The sequence below is a fragment of the Suncus etruscus genome, chromosome 9, assembly GCF_024139225.1.
Source record: "Suncus etruscus isolate mSunEtr1 chromosome 9, mSunEtr1.pri.cur, whole genome shotgun sequence".
NCBI lineage: Eukaryota > Metazoa > Chordata > Mammalia > Eulipotyphla > Soricidae > Suncus > Suncus etruscus.
In genome coordinates, this window is record NC_064856.1 from 19,234,710 (window position 1) to 19,256,182 (window position 21,473).

Consider the following 21,473-nt stretch of genomic DNA (forward strand, 5'->3'; position numbering starts at 1 on the left):
ATTTGAATTCGGGTCAGGGGATACAAGGCTTACCCATCTTAAACTCTTGCACTGTCCTATCTCTCAAGCTCCAGTTTATTTCCCACTCACCCTCGCCTCCGCCTTAGAAGTTCTATGCAAGGGGACAGAAAATGCTGTTATCTGAACGCTGGGGCACCTATTTACCGAAGCAGCAAGCCCCTAATAGAGTTACTATCACTATTCCTCAGTTTGAAATTGAGCAGACTAAAGGAGAAACAGACACCGCCACCCTAAGATGCTGACTAAGCAAGGGCTTAATCGGGAGGAGACTGGCTTCTCCCTCCCAACAGGGCTGGTCTTGGGCGGAACCGGAAAGCCCGCCGGAGCCCAGCCCGGATCACGTGACTCCAGTGGGCGTGCCCAACGGGCATGGTCGCAGAGCCTCGGAGGCCCGGGCTCCTCGCGGGCCACGCTGGGGCTCGCGCGCGACGGTGGGGCGGGACTTCCGGTGACCTTTCACCCCAGCATGGCTGCGCCCGTGGGACCGGTGAGGTTCTGGCGACCTGGTAAGGCTCTTGGCAGACACCTGGGCAGAGACGATGGTGCCTCGCGCCCGGCGCCCGGTGACACGCGGACCTGCTCCTCAGGCCAGGCCTCGGCGGGCTGTCCACACAAGTGCTGGTGGTGGACTCACAGTAGCTCCCAGGATTCAGGGCCCTCCCCAGTTTGGGCGGAAACTCCCGGTGTGGCCGACCTTGTTGGGAGACTCCGGCCTCCTGGGCCTCATTTTTCTCCCCTTCTCCTACGCGTCCTGCCCAGCCCCTTGCGCTGGGGAAATGAGGGGGGACCCACGCGGGTCTTGGTTGCGCGTGTCCTGGGTTGACGTTGGGGACCTGACAACTGCTGCTCAGGATTTAGGAGCTTTAGCTGCTTAGGCTGCCCGTCTGGGCTCGAAATTGCACCCACAAGGCTCTGAGCAAGTCTTACAGCCTTCTGAGCTTGTGAAACGGGAACATCTATTCTGTGAGCTTGGATAACAAATGGTATCCACTGACATAGAAAGTGCTTGCAAAAGGAAACGTTTGTCTCAAACTCAATTTACCTGCGGGCCGCAGAAGGCAAAGTCGGGGTGATCCTTGAGTGCAAAGTCAGTAGTAAGCCTTGAACATTGGGGGGTGTGACCCAAACAACTAAAACAAAACAAAACAATAAAAGATTCCTCTAGGGCAGGGCCACAAAATGTTGTATGGAGGGCCGTTTGCGGGCCATGGGCCGCGAGTTTCAGACCCCTGATTAGGGTAATTATTGTCAATTCCAAGGGTCTATCAGAAAGCGAACACCACCCCTCTCCCCTTCCTTTAAGAGGGGTTACTCCTGGCTATATGCTCCTGGCAGGCTCGGGGGACCATATGGGATGCCGGGATTCGAACCTCCGACCTTCTTTCTGCATGGAAGGCAAACACCTTACCTCCATGCTATCTCTCCGGCCCCTACATGATGGTTTTTGAGGCACATAATTCAACACCATTCACCTCCCTTCCTCAAGAACCTCAAGTTCCTCTCTTTCAGAGCATCCCCCTCCAACTCACTTGAGTGGCTCTTTCTCCTATTGTGTGGCCTTTGGCCCTTATTGTTACCTTGGTATATATCTTTAAGTTCTACATAAAAGAAAAAGAGAAGAGGAGGTCTTTTAAAGGGTATTTGATAGTTCCCTGAACTTCTTAACCATGGATACAGGTGATATGGGAAGTAAACCCAAACAAGGGATGTGTTAATTCTTCCTTTAAAAAAAAATACCTTTTAAAAATTACTTAGGGGCTAGAGAGTACAGCAGGCAGGGTGCTTGCCTAGCAAGTGATTGACATCCTTTATGGCCCCTGGAGCAAAATAAGTCCTGAACACTGTTCAGAAACCAAAAAGTAAATAAAAAAAAAAAAGGAAAAAAAAACCCTTTAATTTATTACATTATGATTGTTTTACAATTCAGTGTTTAAAGACTTACGCCAGAGACCTATTTTAAGTTCTGATAACCCCAGGTGATTCCAGCATGTTTGGGGAACAGTGGTCCAGATAAGCTAGAAGATACTTATTAGGTTCCTTTTTTGTTTTTAACAAACCATTTAAATGTTTATATTAAATTAATTAAATAATTAAATTTATTTTTTAATAAAATGCTTTTATTAGACAGTTACGATATATATATATTTTTTTTGATTTTTTGGGCCACACCCAGTGAAGCTCAGGGGTTACTTCTGGATATGTGCTCAGAAATCGCTCCTGGCTTGGGGGACTGTATGGGATGCCGGTGGATGAACTGCAGTCTGTCCTAGGCTAGCGTGGGCAAGGCAGACAGACACCTTACCGCTTGTGCCACTTCTCCGGCCTCAGTTACGGTATCTTTATGATAGAAGTGTGACTCATGGGAAACCAGAGTTCAAGGTATGGAAATAGGATGTAGAAAATACATGGTGAAGGTCAGGGAGATTGTTTATAAGGTTGAAATTGGGAATAAAGTTATATGTTGGAACATAAGCATTTCTTGTAGACAGGGACTTATAAGCTCAGCTATCTACAATCAGTATTTTTGTTTTTGTTTTTGAACCATAACTGACTGTTCTTAGAACTTATGGGGCTGTGAGGGGGTGCTAGAGGTAAGGTGTCTGCCTTGCAAAAGGAAGGGCCGCGGTGCTATCCCCCGGTGTCCCATATGGTTCCCCCAAGCCAGGGGCAATTTCTGAGCACTTAGCCAGGAGTAACCCCTGAGCATCAAACGGGTATGGCCCATAAAACCAAAAAAAAAAAAAAAAAAAAGAAAAAAAGAAAAAAGAAGAACTTACTACTGCTTCGGGATTACTCCTGGTGTGCTCCAGGGACTATGTGTGATATTAGGTATCACACCCACATTAGGTGCATGTAAGGCAAATACCTTACCTTTTGTATTATCTCTGTGGCCCAGTCTTAATAAGTAAAGCTTCTGCTATGGTGTAGTAGGGAGCCATGAGAGTTGGGGCATATTAGAGTAGTCGTTCACCACTAATATAGACAATGTAGAGGAATTTGCATAGTTGTGTAAACAGGAAGTTGTCCTCTGCTGTCTCATTGTAAGTAAACATCTTATTTTTTTCTTCACCATCTAATAGCCAACTTTCAAGGGAAAATGTTTACATTTTATTTATTTATTTATTTATTTATTTATTTATTTATTTATTTATTTATTTATTTACTTACTTACTTACTTACTTACTTATTTGGTTTTTGGGTCATACTCAGCAGTGCTCAGGGGTTACTCCTGGCTCTGTGCTCAGGAATCACTACTGTTGGGCTTAGGGGTTGAGCTGAGCCAGGTCAGCTGCATGCAAGAAAATGTCCTCCCCACTGTACTATCACTCTGGCCCCAAGTTTTAATTGTTTTTTTTGATCTGTTTGTTTTGTGTTACACCTGTCAGTGCTGTCTCTTCCTGGCTCAGTGCTTATGTTTGCTCCCAGCAGTACTTGGAGGATCAAACCCAGTTTTGTTTAGCTATGTTTATTTATTTATTTTTAATATTTTTTGGGGGGCACACCAAGTAGTGCTCAGGACTTAATCCTAGCTCTGCAGAGGGATCCTATTGGTGATGCAATCATGATGCTTCCTGTTCTGTTTTTGCCAGTTCACTATAAACAAGGCTCAGTCCATTTATTTTATAATTGATTAGTGGGTCATCTCTCAAGTTTTGAAACTGTTTTAGAGCAAATGACAGATTGAGGGATGCATCAACAACCTTGTTTTATAGATGGAGAAATGAAGGTAATTATATTTTGCAAGAATTAAAGTTTTGTTACTTCCTTACACACAAAATGTTCCCAAGGGAAGAAAACTATCAGCAGCTGTATGGGTTATTGGACCTCTAGAGGGAAGGTGTACCTGGTTTAGCTGAATGAAACCTTTTGTAAGCAGGACTTATATTCTTTATGGACTGATAGCAGCTGTTCTTGTAAAAGTATTTCATTACAAATTTTACTAGACTTGGTGTAGGGTAGAGTCAAGGAGAGGAGGGGTAGTGAGGAAGACATCTGGATGGTTTAAATTCCAGGGTGGAGGAAATAAAAAATGTGAGCTAGAAATATTTTTGACTTGCTTGTTTAGGTTTAAAACATATTTAGAAGGCTGAAATGATAGTTCAAAAGGTAGGGATTTTCCCTTGCATGTGGCCAACCCCAGGTTTGATTTCTGGCACATAATATGGTCCTTTGAGCACTGCCAGGAGTAACTACTGAGAACCACCAGCTGTGACCCAACAACAACAACAACAACAACAACTAAAAACAAAATCTCCAAAAAACCCAAATCCATGTTTTGAAAAACCAAATTCAGGCTAGAAGCAGAACTCAGGAGAAAGGAAAGAAAATAAGAAAAGGAAATCTACTTATTTGAGTGTAGACTTTGTTCTGGGTTTTGTTCTTTTGTTTTTTTTTTTTTTTTTTTTGGGTCACACCCGGTGGTGCTCAGGGGTTACTCCTGGCTGTCTGCTCAGAAATAGCTCCTGGCAGGCATGGGGGACCATATGGGACACCGGGATTCGAACCAACCACCTTTGGTCCTGGATCGGCTGCTTGCAAGGCAAAGGCTGCTGTGCTATCTCTCCAGGCCCGGGTTTTGTTCTTTAACCTTCTTGAAGGTTAGCATTTTGGCAAAAACCATGCAGTGCAGTCTGATTTTTTTTTTCTTTCAGTCCAGAAATAATGTAAAAAGGATTTAATTTGTCTGGAGAGATAGCATGGAGGTAAGGTGTTTGCCTTTCATGCAGAAGGTCATTGGTTTGAATCCCGGCATCCCATAGGGTCCCCTGAGCCTGCCAGGAGTGATTTCTGAGCATGGAGCCAGGAGTAATCTCTGAGCCCTGCTGGGTGTGACCCAAAAACCAAAAAAAAAAAAAAAAAAAAAAAAGGATTAAATTTTTTAGTATTGATTCTGCTAAACTCTATAGGGTTTGTGGACCTCCAAGCATTTTATGTTCTGATAAATTACATTTTAATGTATTTTTCAGGAAACAGAGACCCCTCACACCTTCCCACCCCACACACCCAGCAGTGTTCAGGGCTTACTCTTGGCTCTGTGCTTAGAGATAACACTTTGTGAGGCCCCAGAAACTATATGGGATATGGGATATTAGGGATCAAACCTGGGTTGGCAACGTGCCAAATACCTTACCCACTGTATCCCTCAGGAAAGGAAGTTCTTGGCCTTTGTCAGATAATTTAAGGGGCCAGGAGCCCTCAAAGAAAGAAAAATAAATCATGGGACAAGATACCCTTACAGAACTGCTGCACTTTCCCTTAGCAGCACAGATTCTGAGTTTAGAAGACCTGGGAGATGATTGTTTTGGGTAATTATTCCCGAGGCAACCCAAACAGATGGCTGTGCAGTATGTGTTTGAACTTTTAGGGCTTTTATTGATTCATAGAAGCAGTGCAAGTGTGGAACAGCTTTGACTTTGACAATAATTTTCCTTATGTTGAGTTGAAGTCTGAGTTGAAGTTGAAGTCTGTGCCATTTACTCATTATTCTTAGTTCTGCCTTTGGGCTATACACATGTATTGGTGTGAAAAGTTATGGAAATTGATCTTAGAGATTGCACGCATATTTTCTAACAGTTTTTCCTTTTTAGGACTAAATTGCAGGGTCCCTTTGATAGCTTATCATGAGGGGGTGTGGCCTTTGCTCAGAGACCATCATCCTGAGACCAATTTGCCCTTGTTCTTATCAAGAAGTTGAAGTGGCTTTTTGTTGGTCAGCACATTGATTTTTTTTTTTTTTTTTTGAATTGCACATCTGTTCAACAGTTGTAGTTCTCTGGTTCAAAGTGGGACCTCGGGCCCGGAGAGATAGCACAGCGGCGTTTGCCTTGCAAGCAGCCGATCCAGGGCCAAAGGTGGTTGGTTCAAATCCCGGTGTCCCATATGGTCCCCTGTGCCTGCCAGGAGCTATTTCTGAGCAGACAGCCAGGAGTAACCCCTGAGCACCACCGGGAGTGACCCAAAAACCAAAGTGGGGCCTCTTTCATTGTCTTTCATTCTGCCCGTCCCATTTAAATCATAGTTGGTTGAAATGGGATGCACGTTGAACCTAAGCTAGATGACAGGTCAGCCTCTGACCATCCACTGTAAAAGAGTCTGCTACCCTCCAGGTAGACTATACATGCGTGGAACTGCATACACATACCCCCACTCAACCCCTTTAATCTTCTCCTAGCACTACTTATTACCTCCCATACTCTGTTATGTTTTCATGGCAAGAAAAATAAAAGCAAGTAAGCCTTTACTGATATTCCTTCCAGCCTTAGCTGGTGAGCAAATATTTGATTGCTGGGGGAGCTATAAGCCTGAGCCATGGCCTCTCAGTAGCCTTAGATGCCAGGTTCCAGTTCCTGTTGAGAATCCCCCTGCAGACTTGAAAAGAAATGGTGAAGATGAGAGAAAAGCTTACGTAACCCTTGTTCCCCTGATTCCTGTACCCCCCGACCCCCAATCTTACCACCATCCTGCAGTCATGATTCATTCCTTCTGAGCAGCTACTTAGTGAGCTTCAGTCTAAGAGTTTGGTTGTAGTCCCACAGTGACATGCAGAAGGGAAGGTTTGTTGTTTTGTGGTGTCAGCCACAGCAGTGTCCCATGTGGAATCCATCATTTGCTTCCTTTCTCATCCTACTAAAGCCTTAGTCTCTTTAGCACTTTTCTCTTTGCTTTGCTATGTACGTGTCATATCCTATTGATTCTAAATATGGAAAGTTTGTTACATTTCTGGTTCATGGTATTAAAGACTGACAAAATGTTTCTGCTCCAGGTACCGAGGGTCCAGGCATCAGCATCTCTGAAGAGAGGCAGAGCCTTGCTGAAAACTCTGCCACAACCATTGTTTACAACCCATACGCATCCCTTTCCATTGAGCAGCAGAGACAGAAACTGCCTGTGTTCAGGGTATGTTGAACATACATGCCTAGTGTGTCGACTAGTCTTTGTCTTGACATCAGAGGGAAGGGTTTTTTCTTATTGGGACTTTCCAGGATAGTGTGACTCTAGAGTTATCTTTAATTGAAGGGATGAACTTTTCAAAATATGAATGTACAGTTACCTTTATAAATCTTAACAGTCCTTAAATTTTTTTTTCCAATTAGATTGTATATACTCGGAGAAATGGAATGATATTCTACCCTTTTCCTTTTTCTCATTGTCTTTTATGGATAACTTCAAACATAAAGAAAAGTAGAGAAAATAGCACAGTGAAAGTTTATATATCTACCTTCATTGGATTGCACACAAAGGGCCAATTTAGTGTTCTTTTTTTTTAAACATTTTTTTTTTTTTTTGTGATTTTTGGGTCACACCCGGCTGTGCTTAGGGGTTTTTCCTGGCTCTGTGCTCAGAAACTGCTCCTGGCAGGCACGGGGGACCATATGGGACGCCGGGATTTGAACCGATGACCTTCTGCATGAAAGGTAAACGCCTTACCTCCATGCCATCTCTCCGGCCCCCAATTTAGTGTTCTTTTATTATTATTTTTTTTTCTGCTTTTTGGGCCCCAGGGGCGCTCAGGGGTTACATCTGGCTCTGTACTCAGGAATTATTCCTGTTGGTGTTCAGAGGTTCATATGAGATGCCAGGAGATCAAATTCAGTTTGCTGTGTACAAGACAAACAACTTACCTGCTGTACTAGCTCTCTGGCCCAATTGGCTTTCTTTTAATGGTCTATGTAAGATTAACTAGAAATGCTCAGTTATTTTTGTGGAATTATAACTCTTAATTTTAACTGAATGATCGGGCTGGAGTGATAGCAAAATGGTAGTGGTAGGGTGTTAGTCTTGCACGTGGTCGACCCGGGATATATTGGGGTTCGATCCCTGGCATCCCATATGGTTCCCTGAGCCTGCCAGGAGTGATTTCTGAGTAACCCCTGAGCACTGCTAGATGTGGCCCAAAAAACAAGACAAAACAAAAATAAAAACAAAAATATAAATCTTGATTGATGGGATTTGGGTGTGGCTGTTACATCTGGGACCTCAATTTTATTAGTGTTTAATCAAATAATTACATATCTTATAAGCTATAATTCAGATTACTTTTGTGTGGCATTAGCCTTAGTTTTCCAATCCAGGAGGACACTTTGTCCCTGTTGGCAAGCCATGTTGCTATTAAGGGGGGCTAGAGATTTGTTAAAGAAAGTCAGCTCAGGGAACTGGAGAGATGATACAAGGGATTAAATACTTGTTTTGCTTGCATCCTGCTGACCTCGATTTGAATCTCCAGCACACATGTTTCCCTAAGCATCCCAAAGAATGAACACTGGGCCAATAGTAGCCCCAAAGTACCACTGGATCCTGAAAATTAAGAAAGGAAAAAAAAAAAAAAGGGGCCGGGAAGGTGGCGCTAGAGGTAAGGTGTCTGCCTTGCAAGCGCTAGCGTAGGACGGACCGCGGTTCGATCCCCCAGCGTCCCATATGGTCCCCCCAAGCCAGGGGCGATTTCTGAGCACATAGCCAGGAGTAACCCCTGAGCATCAAATGGGTGTGCCCAAACCCCCCAAAAAAACAAAAAAAAAAACAAAAAAAAAAAAGAAAGGAAAAAAAAGGTCAACTCAAGGACAGAGAGGTAGCCCAGAGGGCTAGAGTTTATGCTTTGGATGACAGAGCTTCAGGATCCCTCTCTAGCACTTTGTAGTCCCTTGAGCACCACTGGTTTGTAACTGCCAAGCATAGATCTGGGAGTAGCTTCTGTACCATGTGGTATGTGGTCCCCAAATAAGGAAAAAAAATCAGAAACAAAGATATTTTAGGTGTGCTTGCAGAATGAAAGGTATTCTCTCTCTTTCTCTCTCTCTCTCTCTCTCTCTCTCTTTCTCTCTCTCTCTTTCTCTGTCTGTCTCTTTCCTTTTCGTTCTCTTCCATTTTTACTTTTTTTTTGGGGGGGGGGGTTTGGGTCACATCTGGCAGTGCTCAGGGGTTACTCCTGGCTCTATGCTCAGAAATTGCTCCTGGCAGGCTCAGGGGACCATATGGGATGCCGGGATTCGAACCACCGTCCTTCTGCATGCAAGGCAAATGCTCTACCTCCATGCTATCTCTCTGGCTCCTCCACTTTTACTTTTAAATTTATTTTTTTTATTTTTTTTGTCCCCCAATTCACAATACCCAGGCAAAGGGCCTGGGTTGAGGTGTATATGGGGTGCATTTACTGTACCTCCTCTTTCTATACAGTCAGTGTAAAGAACACAGCCTGTGGTAAGAATTGGGAGGCCTCAACTTTAAACTTTACTACAAAGCAATAGTTATCAAAACCGCCCTCAGATCAGTGGAATAGGCTTAAATACTCAGAAAATGTTCCCCAGACATATAATCACCTAATTTTTGATAAAGGAGCAAGAAATCCTAAATGGAGCAAAGAAAGCCTCTTCAACAAGTAGTGTTGGCACAACTGGCTAGCCACTTGCAAAAAATTGAACTTAGACCCCCAGCTAACATCATGTACGAAGGTAAAATCCAAATGGATTAAAGACCTCGATATCAGACCCGAAATCATAAGATATATAGAACAACACGTAGGCAAAATACTCCAGGACATTGAGACTATAGGCATATTCAAGGAGGAAACTGCACTCTCCAAGCAAGTGAAAGCAGAGATTAACAGATGGGAATATATTAAGCTGAGAAGCTTCTGCACCTCAAAGGAAATAGCGCCCAGGATACAAGAGCCACCCACTGAGTGGGAGAAACTATTCATCCAATACCCATCAGAAAAGGGGCTAATCTCCAAAATATACAAGGCACTGACAGAACTTTACAAGAAAAAAAACATCTAATCCCATCAAAAAATGGGGAGAAGAAATGGACAGACACTTTGACAAAGACGCAATACAAATGGCCAAAAGACACATGAAAAAATGCTTCACATCACTAATCATCAGGGAGATGCAAATCAAAACAACTATGAGGTACCACCTCACAGCACAGAGAATGGCACACATCACAAAGAATGAGAATAAACAGTGTTGGCGGGGATGTGGAGAGAAAGGAACTCTATCCACTGCTGGTGGGAATGCCGTCTAGTTCAACCTTTATGGAAAGCGATATGGAGATTCCTCCAAAAACTGGAAATCGAGCTCCCATATGATCCAGCCATACCACTCCTAGGAATATACCCTAGGAACACAAAATACAATACAAAAATCCCTTCCTTACACCTATATTCATTGCAGCACTATTTACCATAGCAAGACTCTGGAAACAACCAAGATACTCTTCAACAGACGAATGGCTAAAGAAACTGTGGTACATATACACAATGGAATATTATGCAGCTGTCAGGAGAGATGAAGTCATGAAATTTTCCTATACATGGATGTACACGGAATCTATTATGCTGAGTGAAATAAGTCAGAGAGAGAGAGAGAGAAAAAACGCAGAATGGTCTCACTCAAATATGGGTTTTAAGAAAAATGAAAGACATTCTTGAAATAATAATTTTTCAGACACAAAAGAGAAAAGAGCTGGAAGTTCCAGCTCACCTCAGGAAGCTCACCACAAAGAGTGATGAGTTTAGTTAGAGAAATAACTACATTTTGAACTATCCTAATAATGAGAATGTATGAGGGAAATGGAAAGCCTGTCTAGAGTACAGGCGGGGGTCTGGTCGGGAGGAGGGAGATTTGGGACATTGGTGATGGGAATGTTTCACTGGTGATGGGTGGTGTTCTTTACATGACTGAAACCCAAACACAATCATGTATGTAATCAAGGTGTTTAAATAAAATATATATTAAAAAAAAGAATTGGGAGGCCTTTTCTTTTCTTTTTTTGATTTTTTAATATATTTTTTAATATATATATTTTATCCTTCACCAGTGCAACATTCCCATGACCAATATCCCAAGTGTCCTTCCTCCCCACCCCACACCGGCCTGCACTCTAGACAGGCTTTCTGCTTCCCTCATTCAGTCACATTTTGTTTATGATAGTTCTCAGTGTAATTATTTCTGTGACTGCACTAAACGATCCTTGTGGTGAGCTTCATGTCAGAAGCTGGACCCTCCAGTCCTCCTCTATTTTGTCTCTGAGAATCATTACACAAATGTTTTTCATTTTTCTCAAAACCCATAGATGAGTGAGACCATTTTGTGTTTATCTTTCTCCCTCTGACTTATTTCACTCAGCATCATAGATTCCATATACATCCATGTATAGGAAAATTTCCTGACTTCATCTCTTCCAATGGCTGCATAATATTCCATTGTGTATATGTACCATAGTTTCTTTAGCCATTCATCTATTGAGGGGCATCTAGGCTATTTCCAGAGTCTGGCTATTATAAACAACGCTGCAGTGAATATAGGTGTGAGAAAGGGATTTTTGTATTGTATTTTTGTGTTCCTAGGATTTATCCCCAGGAGTGGTATAGCTGGATTGTATGGGAGCTCAACTTTCAGCTTTTGGAGAAATCTCCATATTGCTTTCCACAAAGGTTGGACCAGACTGCATTCCCACCAGCAGTGAATAAGAGTTCCTTTCTGTCCACATCCCCACCAGCACTGCTTGTTCTCATTTTTTTCTGATGTATGCCAATCTCTGTGGCGTGAATAGTACCTCATAGTTGTTTTGATTTGCATCTCCCTGATGATTAGTGATATGGAGCTTTCTTTCATGTGCCTTTTAGCCATTTATATTTCTTTTTTGTCAAAGTGTCTGTTATTTCTTCTCCCCATTTTTTTGATGGGGTTAGATTTTTTTCTTGTAAAGTTCTGTCAATGCCTTGTATATTTTGGATATTAACCCCTTATTTGATGGATATTGGGTGAATAGTTTCTCCCACTCAGTGGGTGGTTCTTGTATTCTGAGCACTATTTCCTTCGAGGTGCAGAAGCTTCTCAGCCCAGGACCAGGTGGATTCACTAATGAATTTTTTCAAACTTTTTAAGAGGAACTACTACCAATCCTGGCCAGGCTCTTTCATGAAATTGAAAAAAATGGGAACATTTCCAGACAGCTTCTATGAAGCCAATATCACCTTGATACCAAAACCAGACAGAGATACAGCTAAAAAAGAAAATTACAGACCAATATTCTTGATGAATACAGATGCAAAAATCCTCAATAAAATTCTGGCAAATAGAATTCAATGACTTATCAAGAAGATCATTCACTATGATCAAGTAGGTTTCATCCCAGGAATGCAAGGATGGTTTAACATTTGTAAATCCATCAACATAATATAAACAAGAAGAAAAATAAAATCACATGATCATATAAATAGATGCAGGAGAAAAGCATTTGATAAGGTTCAACACCCATTCTTGATAAAAACTCTCAGCAATATAGGAATGAAAGGAACCTTTCTCAATCTAGTCAAGGCCATCTATCACAGCTAATGGCAAATATTATCCTCAATGGAGAGAAACCGAAAGCTTTCTCTCTGAACTCCGGTACAAGACAAGGTTGCCCCTTCTCACCACTCCTATTTAACATAGTACTGGAAGTACTTGCTATAGTGATTAGTCAAGAAAAAGATATCAAGAAAATCCAGATAGGAAAGGAAGAAGTCAAGCTCTCACTGCTCGCAGATGACATGATACGAAGAAAACCCTAAAGATTCTATCAAAAAACTTTTAGAAAACAATAGAGCATATAGTAGCATAGCAGGCTAGAAAATTAACACAGAAATCAATGGCCTTTTTTATACACCAATAATAAAAGGGAAGAAATGGATATTAAGAAAACAACCCCATTCACATTAGTCTCACATAAACTCATATAACCTTGGAGTCTACTTGACTTAATGATGTGAAGGACCTATACAAAAGAAAACTATAAAACCCTGCCTACAAGAAATAAGAGAAGACACACGGAAATGGAATCCATACCCTGTTCTTGGATTGGCAGGATTAATATCATTAAAATGACATACTCCCCAAAGCTTTGTACAGATTTAATGCGAATCCCTCTAAAGATACCCATGACATTTTTCAAATAAGTGGATCAAACACTTCTGAAATTCATTTGGAACAATAAACACCCACGAATAGTTAAAGCAATATTTGGGAAAAGGAATATGGGAGGTATTACTTTCCCAACTTTAAACTGTATTACAAAGCAATAGTTATCACAACAGCATGGTATTGGAATAATGGAATAAAGACAGACCCTCAGAATCAGTGGAACAGGCTTGAGTACTCAGAGAATGTTCTCCAGATATACCATCACCTAATTTTTGATAAAGATGCAAGAAATCCTAAACAGAGCAAAGAAAGCCTCTTCAACAAGTAGTGCTGGCACAACTGGCTAGCCACTTGTAAAAAAAAAGCAAAACTTAGACCTCCAGTTAACATTATGTACAAAGGTAAAATCCAAATGGATTAAAGACCTACATAATTAGACTTGAAACCATAAAGTATATAGCAGGGGTCTCAAACTCAATTTACCTGGGGGCCGCAGGAGGCAGATTCGCGGTGATCTTTGAGTGCAAATGTCAGTAGTAAGCCTTGAACATTGGGGGGGTGTGACCCAAACAACTAAAACAAAACAAAACAATACAAAAAAAAGATTCTTCTAGGGCAGGGCCACAAAATGTTGTATGGAGGGTCGCAAACGGCCGCGGGCCACGAGTTTGAGACCCCTGGTATATAGAACAACATGTAGGTCAAACACTCTATGACATTGAGTCATGTATTTTTTTAATTTTTTTATTAAACAACTTTATTACATACATTGATGTGTTTGGGTTCAGTCATGTAAAGAACACCACCCATCACCAGTGCAACATTCCCATCACCAATGTCCCAAATCTCCCTCCTCCCCACCCAACCCCCCGCCTGTACTCTAGACAGCGCTTTCTATTTCCCTCGTACATTCTCATTATTAGGATAGTTAAAACATAGTTATTTCTCTAAGTAAACTCATCCCTGTTTGTGGTGAGCTTCATGAGGTGAGCTGTAACTTCCAGCTCTTTTCTCTTTTGTGAGACATGTATCTTTAAAGAGGAAACAGTACTCTCCAACCAAGTGAAACAGAAATAAATAGATGGTATTTTTAATTATTTTTTTTGGTACTTTTAATTTTTTTAAATTGATTGACATGCTGTGATTTATACTGTTAATGGAGGTTTTTCTTTGTGCATAATCCTAAGACCACATTCATCACCAGGTATACCCAGTTTGCTCTCCTATAACCCCCAATATCCTTTCTCTTTTCAGATCTTTCTCTGCAAACTCATTTCGGTACATAAGTAATACTTGATTTTGTCTTTCTTAGAACTGCAAAGTAATCTATTATGTTTAGATAGACAACTGCTTGATCTATTCAACATCTGTTGGTCTCTTAGCTGTTGTACTAAGTGCTGTATAAACATAGGTGTTAATATTTTTGCATTTTTGTGACTGGTGCTCCTCCTCCTCCCCTCCACCTTCTCTCCTCCCCTACCCTCTGATTGCCAGTTACAATTGTATTCCTGCTATGGTCATTCCTGACACCGAAAGTGTATCTATTTCTTTCTTTTTTTTTTTTTGTCACACTGGCAACGCTCAGGGGTTATTCCTGGCTCTATGCTCAGAAATCACTCCTGACAGGCTAGGGGGACCATATGGGATGCTGGGATTTGAACCATCATCCTTACCTTCATGCTATCTCTCTGGCCTTTCTACTCTATATTTTCTCTACAAAATTTATTTACCTTTGGCAAAATACACATTTTACAATGTTTAAATGTGTTTGGTTTGGTATTTTGAGCCAGTACATGGCAACTGATAGTGTACAGTTGTATTTTTCAGCTTCGGAATCATATATTATATCTGATAGAAAATTATCAGACGGTGGTGATTGTTGGAGAAACAGGATGTGGGAAGAGCACGCAGATTCCACAGGTGAGCACATACATGTATCATTTTTATGGGAGGACTTGGTAGATTGAGAACTCTTCTGTCATTTACACTTTACTTTTTCTTTATTATGATGATGTTTTGGAGTTTTGAGTCACACCTAGCAATTCTCACGGCATTGTGTTGCCTGTATTGCCTTTTCCTGGCTCTGTGCTCAGGAGTCACTCCTGGAAGTTTGGAAGGAATAATATATAGTGTCAGGGATGGAACTAGTGTTGACTAGCATGCATGGCAAATATCTTTCTCTTAATATTATCTTTTCAGGCCTGTCATTTCTTTTTTTTTTTTTTTTTTTTTTTTGGTTTTTGGGCCACACCCGGCGGTGCTCAGGGGTTACTCCTGGCTGTCTGCTCAGAAATAGCTCCTGGCAGGCACGGGGGACCATATGGGACACCGGGATTCGAACCAACCACCTTTGGTCCTGGATGGGCTGCTTGCAAGGCAAACGCCGCTGTGCTATCTCTCCGGGCCCAGGCCTGTCATTTCTATTTGAAAGTTTCTTCTCAGAGAGGAAATACTTACCCCAACTGGATACCTTTATTTGGAACTTATGGCTTCTTTGATTAGTACTGAAGTATCATTCTCTGATTTATGATAATTCTAAAATAATAACAAATTAGCAATCCCTTTGAAGGGAGCAGTGAGTTAAAGGTATGTGATACATAGTCATCTCTCTGTACCTCCTTCCCCCAATAGTTTACAGTAGTAGTGGTGGGGTACAAAAAGAGTGCTGCTGTGAATGAAAATGGACTAAAACAGAATTATGTAGGGGTAAGGTAAGCAACTCTCTTACCAGACAGTAACCTACTTGGGAATGGAATAGAATTGGATAGGGAGCATTAGGGAGAATCTTATGAAAGAAAAGATATCAGAAACAGATCTCTGTCGCACAATTGTTGAGAATTGGTTGGAAGGGTTCTAATCTGATGAATACTATACTTAATTAGAGTTACTGGGGTGGAGGCAGTTTTGGAACAGCCAGATTTCAGTAGTGGAAAGGGGTGGTGAGGTCCAAACTTTGTTTTTAGGGTCTTGACTTGGAGGGTGAAGAATGATGATGAAGTGGCCAGTGAAGTCTTTGTAGGTTTTCACTATATTTGTATTAAACCCTGGGACTTCATACATGCTAAAGATGTGATTTACCAAGAGTTACATTTCCTAAACCCTTTCTCTTTTAATGTAGAATTTATTATTTTATTTTTTTTATTTTGGTCACATCCAAGCAGCGCTCAGGGGTTACTCCTGACTCTACGCTCAGAAATCACTCCTGGCAGGCTTGGGGGACCATATGGGATGCCAGATTTGAACCATTGTCCTTCAGCATGCTAGGCAAATTCCCAATACTTATGCTATCTCTCCAGCCCCCTTTTGGATTTGTTTTGATTTGAGGCCGTAGGAGCATGGATATGCTCAGAACTTACTCCTGGGGGACAGAGAACTATATGTGGTGCTGGGGACCTAGTTGGTTGTTGCATGCATGGTACATGCCATGATAGTACATATCTCTCCAGCCCACTGAGGGAGATTTTTAATGATCATAGAATATATACCTATAAGGAACTATCTTATATTAATCATTGTATAGTTTGGGAAAGTTTTACAAATGAATCTACCTGTGTTGCCTGGCACCTCCGATTAAGAAATAAGAGCACTATACAGAAGCCAGATCCATTATGTCCTCTTCTGGTATCTTAACTTACCCTCTGACCTTGTTCCTACAAACACCATGTGTTAGCTACTTCTGTGAGTTACATGTGCTAGTTACATGTGGTAGCTCTTATTCTGACTTCTAAAGTCATATATTAGTTTTGCCTGTTTCTGAAGTTCTGTAAAGAAGTAAAGTAAAGAAGCTGGTACTTTTTTTTTTTTTTTCCCACCCCCCGAAGCTGGTACTTCTTTTTATTGTTGTTGTTACTGTTGTTGTTTTACTTCACACCACACCTGGTGGTGTTTGGAGTTTCCTCTTGTCTTGGTGCTCATGGGTTGCTCCCTATGACTCTATGGGGACCACTGTGGTGCTAGGGATTGAACTTGGAATTCCCACATGCAAAGCTTGTGCTCTAGTCCTTTGAGCCCTCTCCCCAGCCCAGTGTAGCTTTATTTACTCAGTATATGTGTGTGATATCTGTCTTTGTATTGAATGTAGTTACAGTTTGTCTGTATGACAGGGGTGAACAAACCACAGCACAGGAGCCAGATCCAGCCCACAGTCTGCCTTTATAAATAAAACTTTATTGGACCATCCATACTCACATTTTTGTATTTCCCATGCCTGCTTTTATGTCTGGATGGCACTGTTGGGCTGTTGTGACAATGTCCAATGGACTCTTAGAGCCTGAGTTGGCTGACCCATGCTCTGTAGTCTCTCCAGGTGTGAGCTTCTACTGTCCACCATTGATTGGTGTAGGAGTTAATTTGAATGTTCAGTTATCATGAATGGTGCTGCCTTGAATTTACTTGTACTTTGGAGGCTATCTCTGCATATTTATGTTGGACTTCTTAGCTTATGTATTCAATGTTAGTAAGTAGTGCCTGAGATTATTTCACAGTGTTGTTGATCTTGTAGAGTTTGTGGTATGGAAGTCATTAAGGATTGAAAGTCTGGAGCAGAAAGAAGAGATGATGGAGCTGGAGGTGTGGGTGACAGGAAGCAGGATTGGCCCATGGATGCTCATAAGGCCAGAAGTAGAAGGGGAGTGAAATTTTCTGGGATGGGCTTGGGTGGTGATTTCAGCCTAAGAGGTCATGGAGAGGTGATTTCTATTCTGAGTTGTTTGTGTTGGAGAGTCAAAGGCCTGAGATTAGGGGTGGAGAGAAGCAGAGGCAAAGGGTGACTAACAGTGAGGGAGCAGTGGCTGGAGGTGTGACATAGTGATGGTAGCACCTGTGTTTGGTGGGAGAATTGTTGGAGTACCTAGGAGTATATGGACTTTAACAGCCTGAGAGTCGTGAGGAGGCGATAGAAGTCCTTTTACTTTAAAAAAATTTTTTTTTGGCCATAACCCATGGTGTTCAGGGTTCACACTTAACTCTGTACTCGGGAATCACTCCTGGTCAGTTCAGGGGATCATATGGGAATCTGGATTGAAGCCAGATTTGAAGCACACAAGTCATTCGTGTGCAAGGCAAGCTCCAGCTGTACTACCTCTCAGTTCCCCTTTTGTTTTTTTCAACTTGATGACTGTGTGTATTCTCCATGGTCTTGTGGACACGGTAGTGAGTCTGAAGAACTATTGATATCTGTCTTATTTCCCCTCCCCAGTTCTCATGAATGGTTTTAGCATGGGAACTAGATGTAGATCTAACATAATAGTTCTCCTGGTACTCTAGTGTGTGGCAAGGTAAAGGCAGCCCAGTGTGAATGGCCTGGTAGCCAAGGGTTGTGTAAAATGCAGACAGCTGAGAAAATGGTGGCCTGGAGGGAAAATGTGCCAATAACATAAATTCTCACAAATTACAGAAGAAGGGCATGCTAAATTACTGAGATGATCAGGGAGTTATTATAATGTAATACTTATAATAAATGCTGCATCATGGTGCTATCTAAAGTGATCACCTCATATGTAAAGGTATTTAATTCTCTGTGACTTCCATGGGAGCAGAGACTGTTATTATCCTCATTATACAATGGACAGAACTATAGAGTGTACTGAGGATGCAGAATATAGAACAGAGGTCAGAGGCTACTTGGTTTTGGCTTCTTTTGGAATTGGTCTGTGTGGTTGATTCGTCAGTTTTAGAAAAGCTCTGTTATGATAACAAAGAACTTGAAAAAGTCAATGGCTTAAAAACACAAAGGCTTATTTATTTCTTCCTCATACTGTGTGGTAATCTTGGGCTGATGACTCAAGCTATGGGCTACTCACACCATCACTGATTTTCTGGCGATGTTGTGGCTCTTCCCTGGGCTTGTGTATCTTATGGTGGGTGGTAGGACCATGAGGTGGCTCTTTAAACTTCCTTCCAGCAGTGACACTCCTGTTTACATAGCTATGGTCAGAGCAAATGACGTGGTTGGACCTTATGGGAGTGGGTGGTGGATGGAGTCCTTCTGCAGGGTGGGCTACAGAATATGGGTCAGTGATACAGAGCTGTGCCCCTCAGTGAGGCTAAGCTGCTTGGAAATAGAGGTTTTTGGAGGGTGGGCTCCAGAGAAAGTTGGGTGGAAGTGGAGTGGGCACTGTGGCAGCAAATGGAAGTAAATAGTGGCTTTGTTTTGATTTTGACTATTGAAATATTTTTTTAAATTAAAGAAATAAAAGACATGAAAGGATATGAAGATTTTACTTTTGTCCTATCTTCTGACATTCTTTATTAATGCAAGCTGGGATGGAGTTTTAGCACAGTGGTAGGCATTTGCTTTGCATGCAGCTGACTCAGGACAGTCCCAGATTCAATCCCTGGCATCCCATATGGTCCCTAAGCCTGCTAGGAGTGATTTCTGAGCACAGAGCCAGGAGTAAACCCCTGAGTGCCCCTGGGTGGGCCCAAAAATAAACAAAAGATGCAATCAGCATTGTCATTTTTTTTTTTTTAAATTTTGGTGGAGGATGTTGTGCCACGCTTGATAGTATTCAAGGAATGTTACTGGCCTTGTGCTTAGGAGTGACCCCTGGTGTCTCAGGGCATCATATGTGGCATTGGGATTTATGATATGATCATATAGGATTTAAACTGGGGTAGGCTGCATACAAGGCAAGTAACTTGCCTTACCTCCTTGTACTCTCTCTGATCCCCTTTGTTAGGTCACTCCCTGCTTTTACTCAAAACAAAGGCCTTCCCCCACCTTCCTCTTTATTTTCACCAAGCCCTTTGACTTATAAAAGTCCACCTGGATCTCATTTGACCCTCTTCCTCCTGGTTGGTTAATAAAGAGATCTCAGTTTAAAAAAAAAAAAAGAGATTTCAGTTTGGCTTAGTGCATGGAGTGAGACCATGAGGTGAGAAGCAAGTTGACTCCATGATTCTCTTCTGACTGGCTTGGTTTATTTTTTTTTTTATTTTTTTTTTTTTGGTTTTTGGGCCACACCCGTTTGACGCTCAGGGGTTACTCCTGGCTATGTGCTCAGAAATCGCCCCTGGCTTGGGGAACCATATGGGACGCCGGGGATCGAACCGCTGTCCGTTCCTTGGCTAGCACTTGTAAGGCAGGCACCTTACCTCCAGCGCCACCGCCCGGCCCCTGGCTTGGTTTATTAATTCTTTGTGGCTACCCTGCTTCAGACCTGTTCATCTGGGATTGGGAATATGGCATGTGGGGCGATTTTACAACTGATTCTCAAACAGGCACCCAGGGATCTGAGAAGACCCCAACAATGGTGAATGACTTGACCCTCTGGTTCATATTTTCCATGATGGCCCCTTTAAACTAGAATGAGTGTGTAGTACCCTTCACTAGAAACTCAGTGCACATGGCCCTGTTTTGAATGGCTTCATATTGTTCTGGTCCATCTAACTGCATTTCTTGCTCTGGACTATATGTGCCAGGCTCACTAGAGATTCTCCCTCGCACATGCCTCCCAAGAGGTGAAGGTGCCTTCTCAGTGATGATGAGCTCTCCATTTACAGGAGTTCTCAGGGTAAATTTATCATTTACCACCAGAGAGACCCCATCTCCTAAGAATTATTACTGACTACTGAGAGTCTGAAAAGAGCTCAGCTGAAGATAACCCAAACCCCAAGTTCTGAGTCAGGTGAACAGGCCAGACTGGCACTGTCAAATGGTTCAATGTCTGGAATGGTTATTTATCAACAGAAATGACACCAAAGAAGACTATTCACTGGACAGCTTTTAAGAGAAACAATCCCAGGAAGTTTTCCTGTAGCATTGGAGATGGGGAAACAGTGGGGAAATGGGGAGTTTTATGTCGTGAAAGAGAGAGGGTCCAAAAACTACTGATATATCTGGACCTGGCAGAGTGCTAGTGAAAGGTTGCCACTATGCTCCCAATTGACATAGGTTCTGTTGATTTATCCCCTGGCCTTGCTTGGCTGCTCCGCCACCTTGGTAGCAGAAGCACCCTCAGGTGGGACAGAAGCAGGCATTGAAGGGAGAGAGCTGAAGATTCTGGACAGCAGATGCCAACTTCCACTGCCTTTTAATACCAGAGGTGCTTTGTAGGAGGACCTCGCCCCCCTCCCCTCCCAACTTGCAGCAGCTTATTGAGGTCACTGATGGGGTAGGAGCCCCATTTGAGAGGACTAACAGCAGGTTATGACGCCCCCCCCCCATACTGAGGGAATTTCTGTCCCAGCAACTTCAGCAGCCTACCACAAATAAAGATGGAGAACTCAGCCAAAGCCCAACTGAAGAAAGCTTCTTTCAGAGACTATCCAGCAACTTTTCTTTAGGTTAATCTCTTGACCCTATTTATGTGAGTCACTGTATTGCTGGTTACACTGTGTGTTCTACCTGTTTAGATACTAATAGCTATTCTTTTGTTCTGAAAACAAAACTGAAAACAGATAATTTGTATCTAACTCTAGTAGTTTAATATTAGTTTGCACAGTTCCGGGGAAATGCACAATGTTATTAGATTTTTTAATAGTTCTCAGCTATCCTATTTATTTTTCCGAGTTGCTCTGATGCTTGATTTTGTGTATCATTTAGTAGCT

At 42.1% G+C, this 21,473-nt stretch overlaps 1 protein-coding gene and 1 non-coding gene across 2 annotated transcripts in view; one reads left to right on the forward strand and one right to left on the reverse strand.

The window, feature by feature from the left end:
* Positions 1-487: 487 nt before the first annotated feature.
* DHX35 (DEAH-box helicase 35) overlaps positions 488-21,473 on the forward strand; it is an 84,131-nt gene continuing 63,145 nt past the window's right edge. Inside the window, 3 exon segments of the mRNA XM_049779454.1 lie at positions 488-527; positions 6,785-6,918; positions 14,751-14,843. Of these exon segments, the coding sequence (XP_049635411.1) occupies positions 488-527; positions 6,785-6,918; positions 14,751-14,843 (267 nt within the window).
* Positions 9,104-9,233, reverse strand: LOC126019348 (small nucleolar RNA SNORA51). Its single transcript, XR_007499074.1, has one exon. It is a non-coding gene; the product is annotated as a small nucleolar RNA SNORA51 (small nucleolar RNA).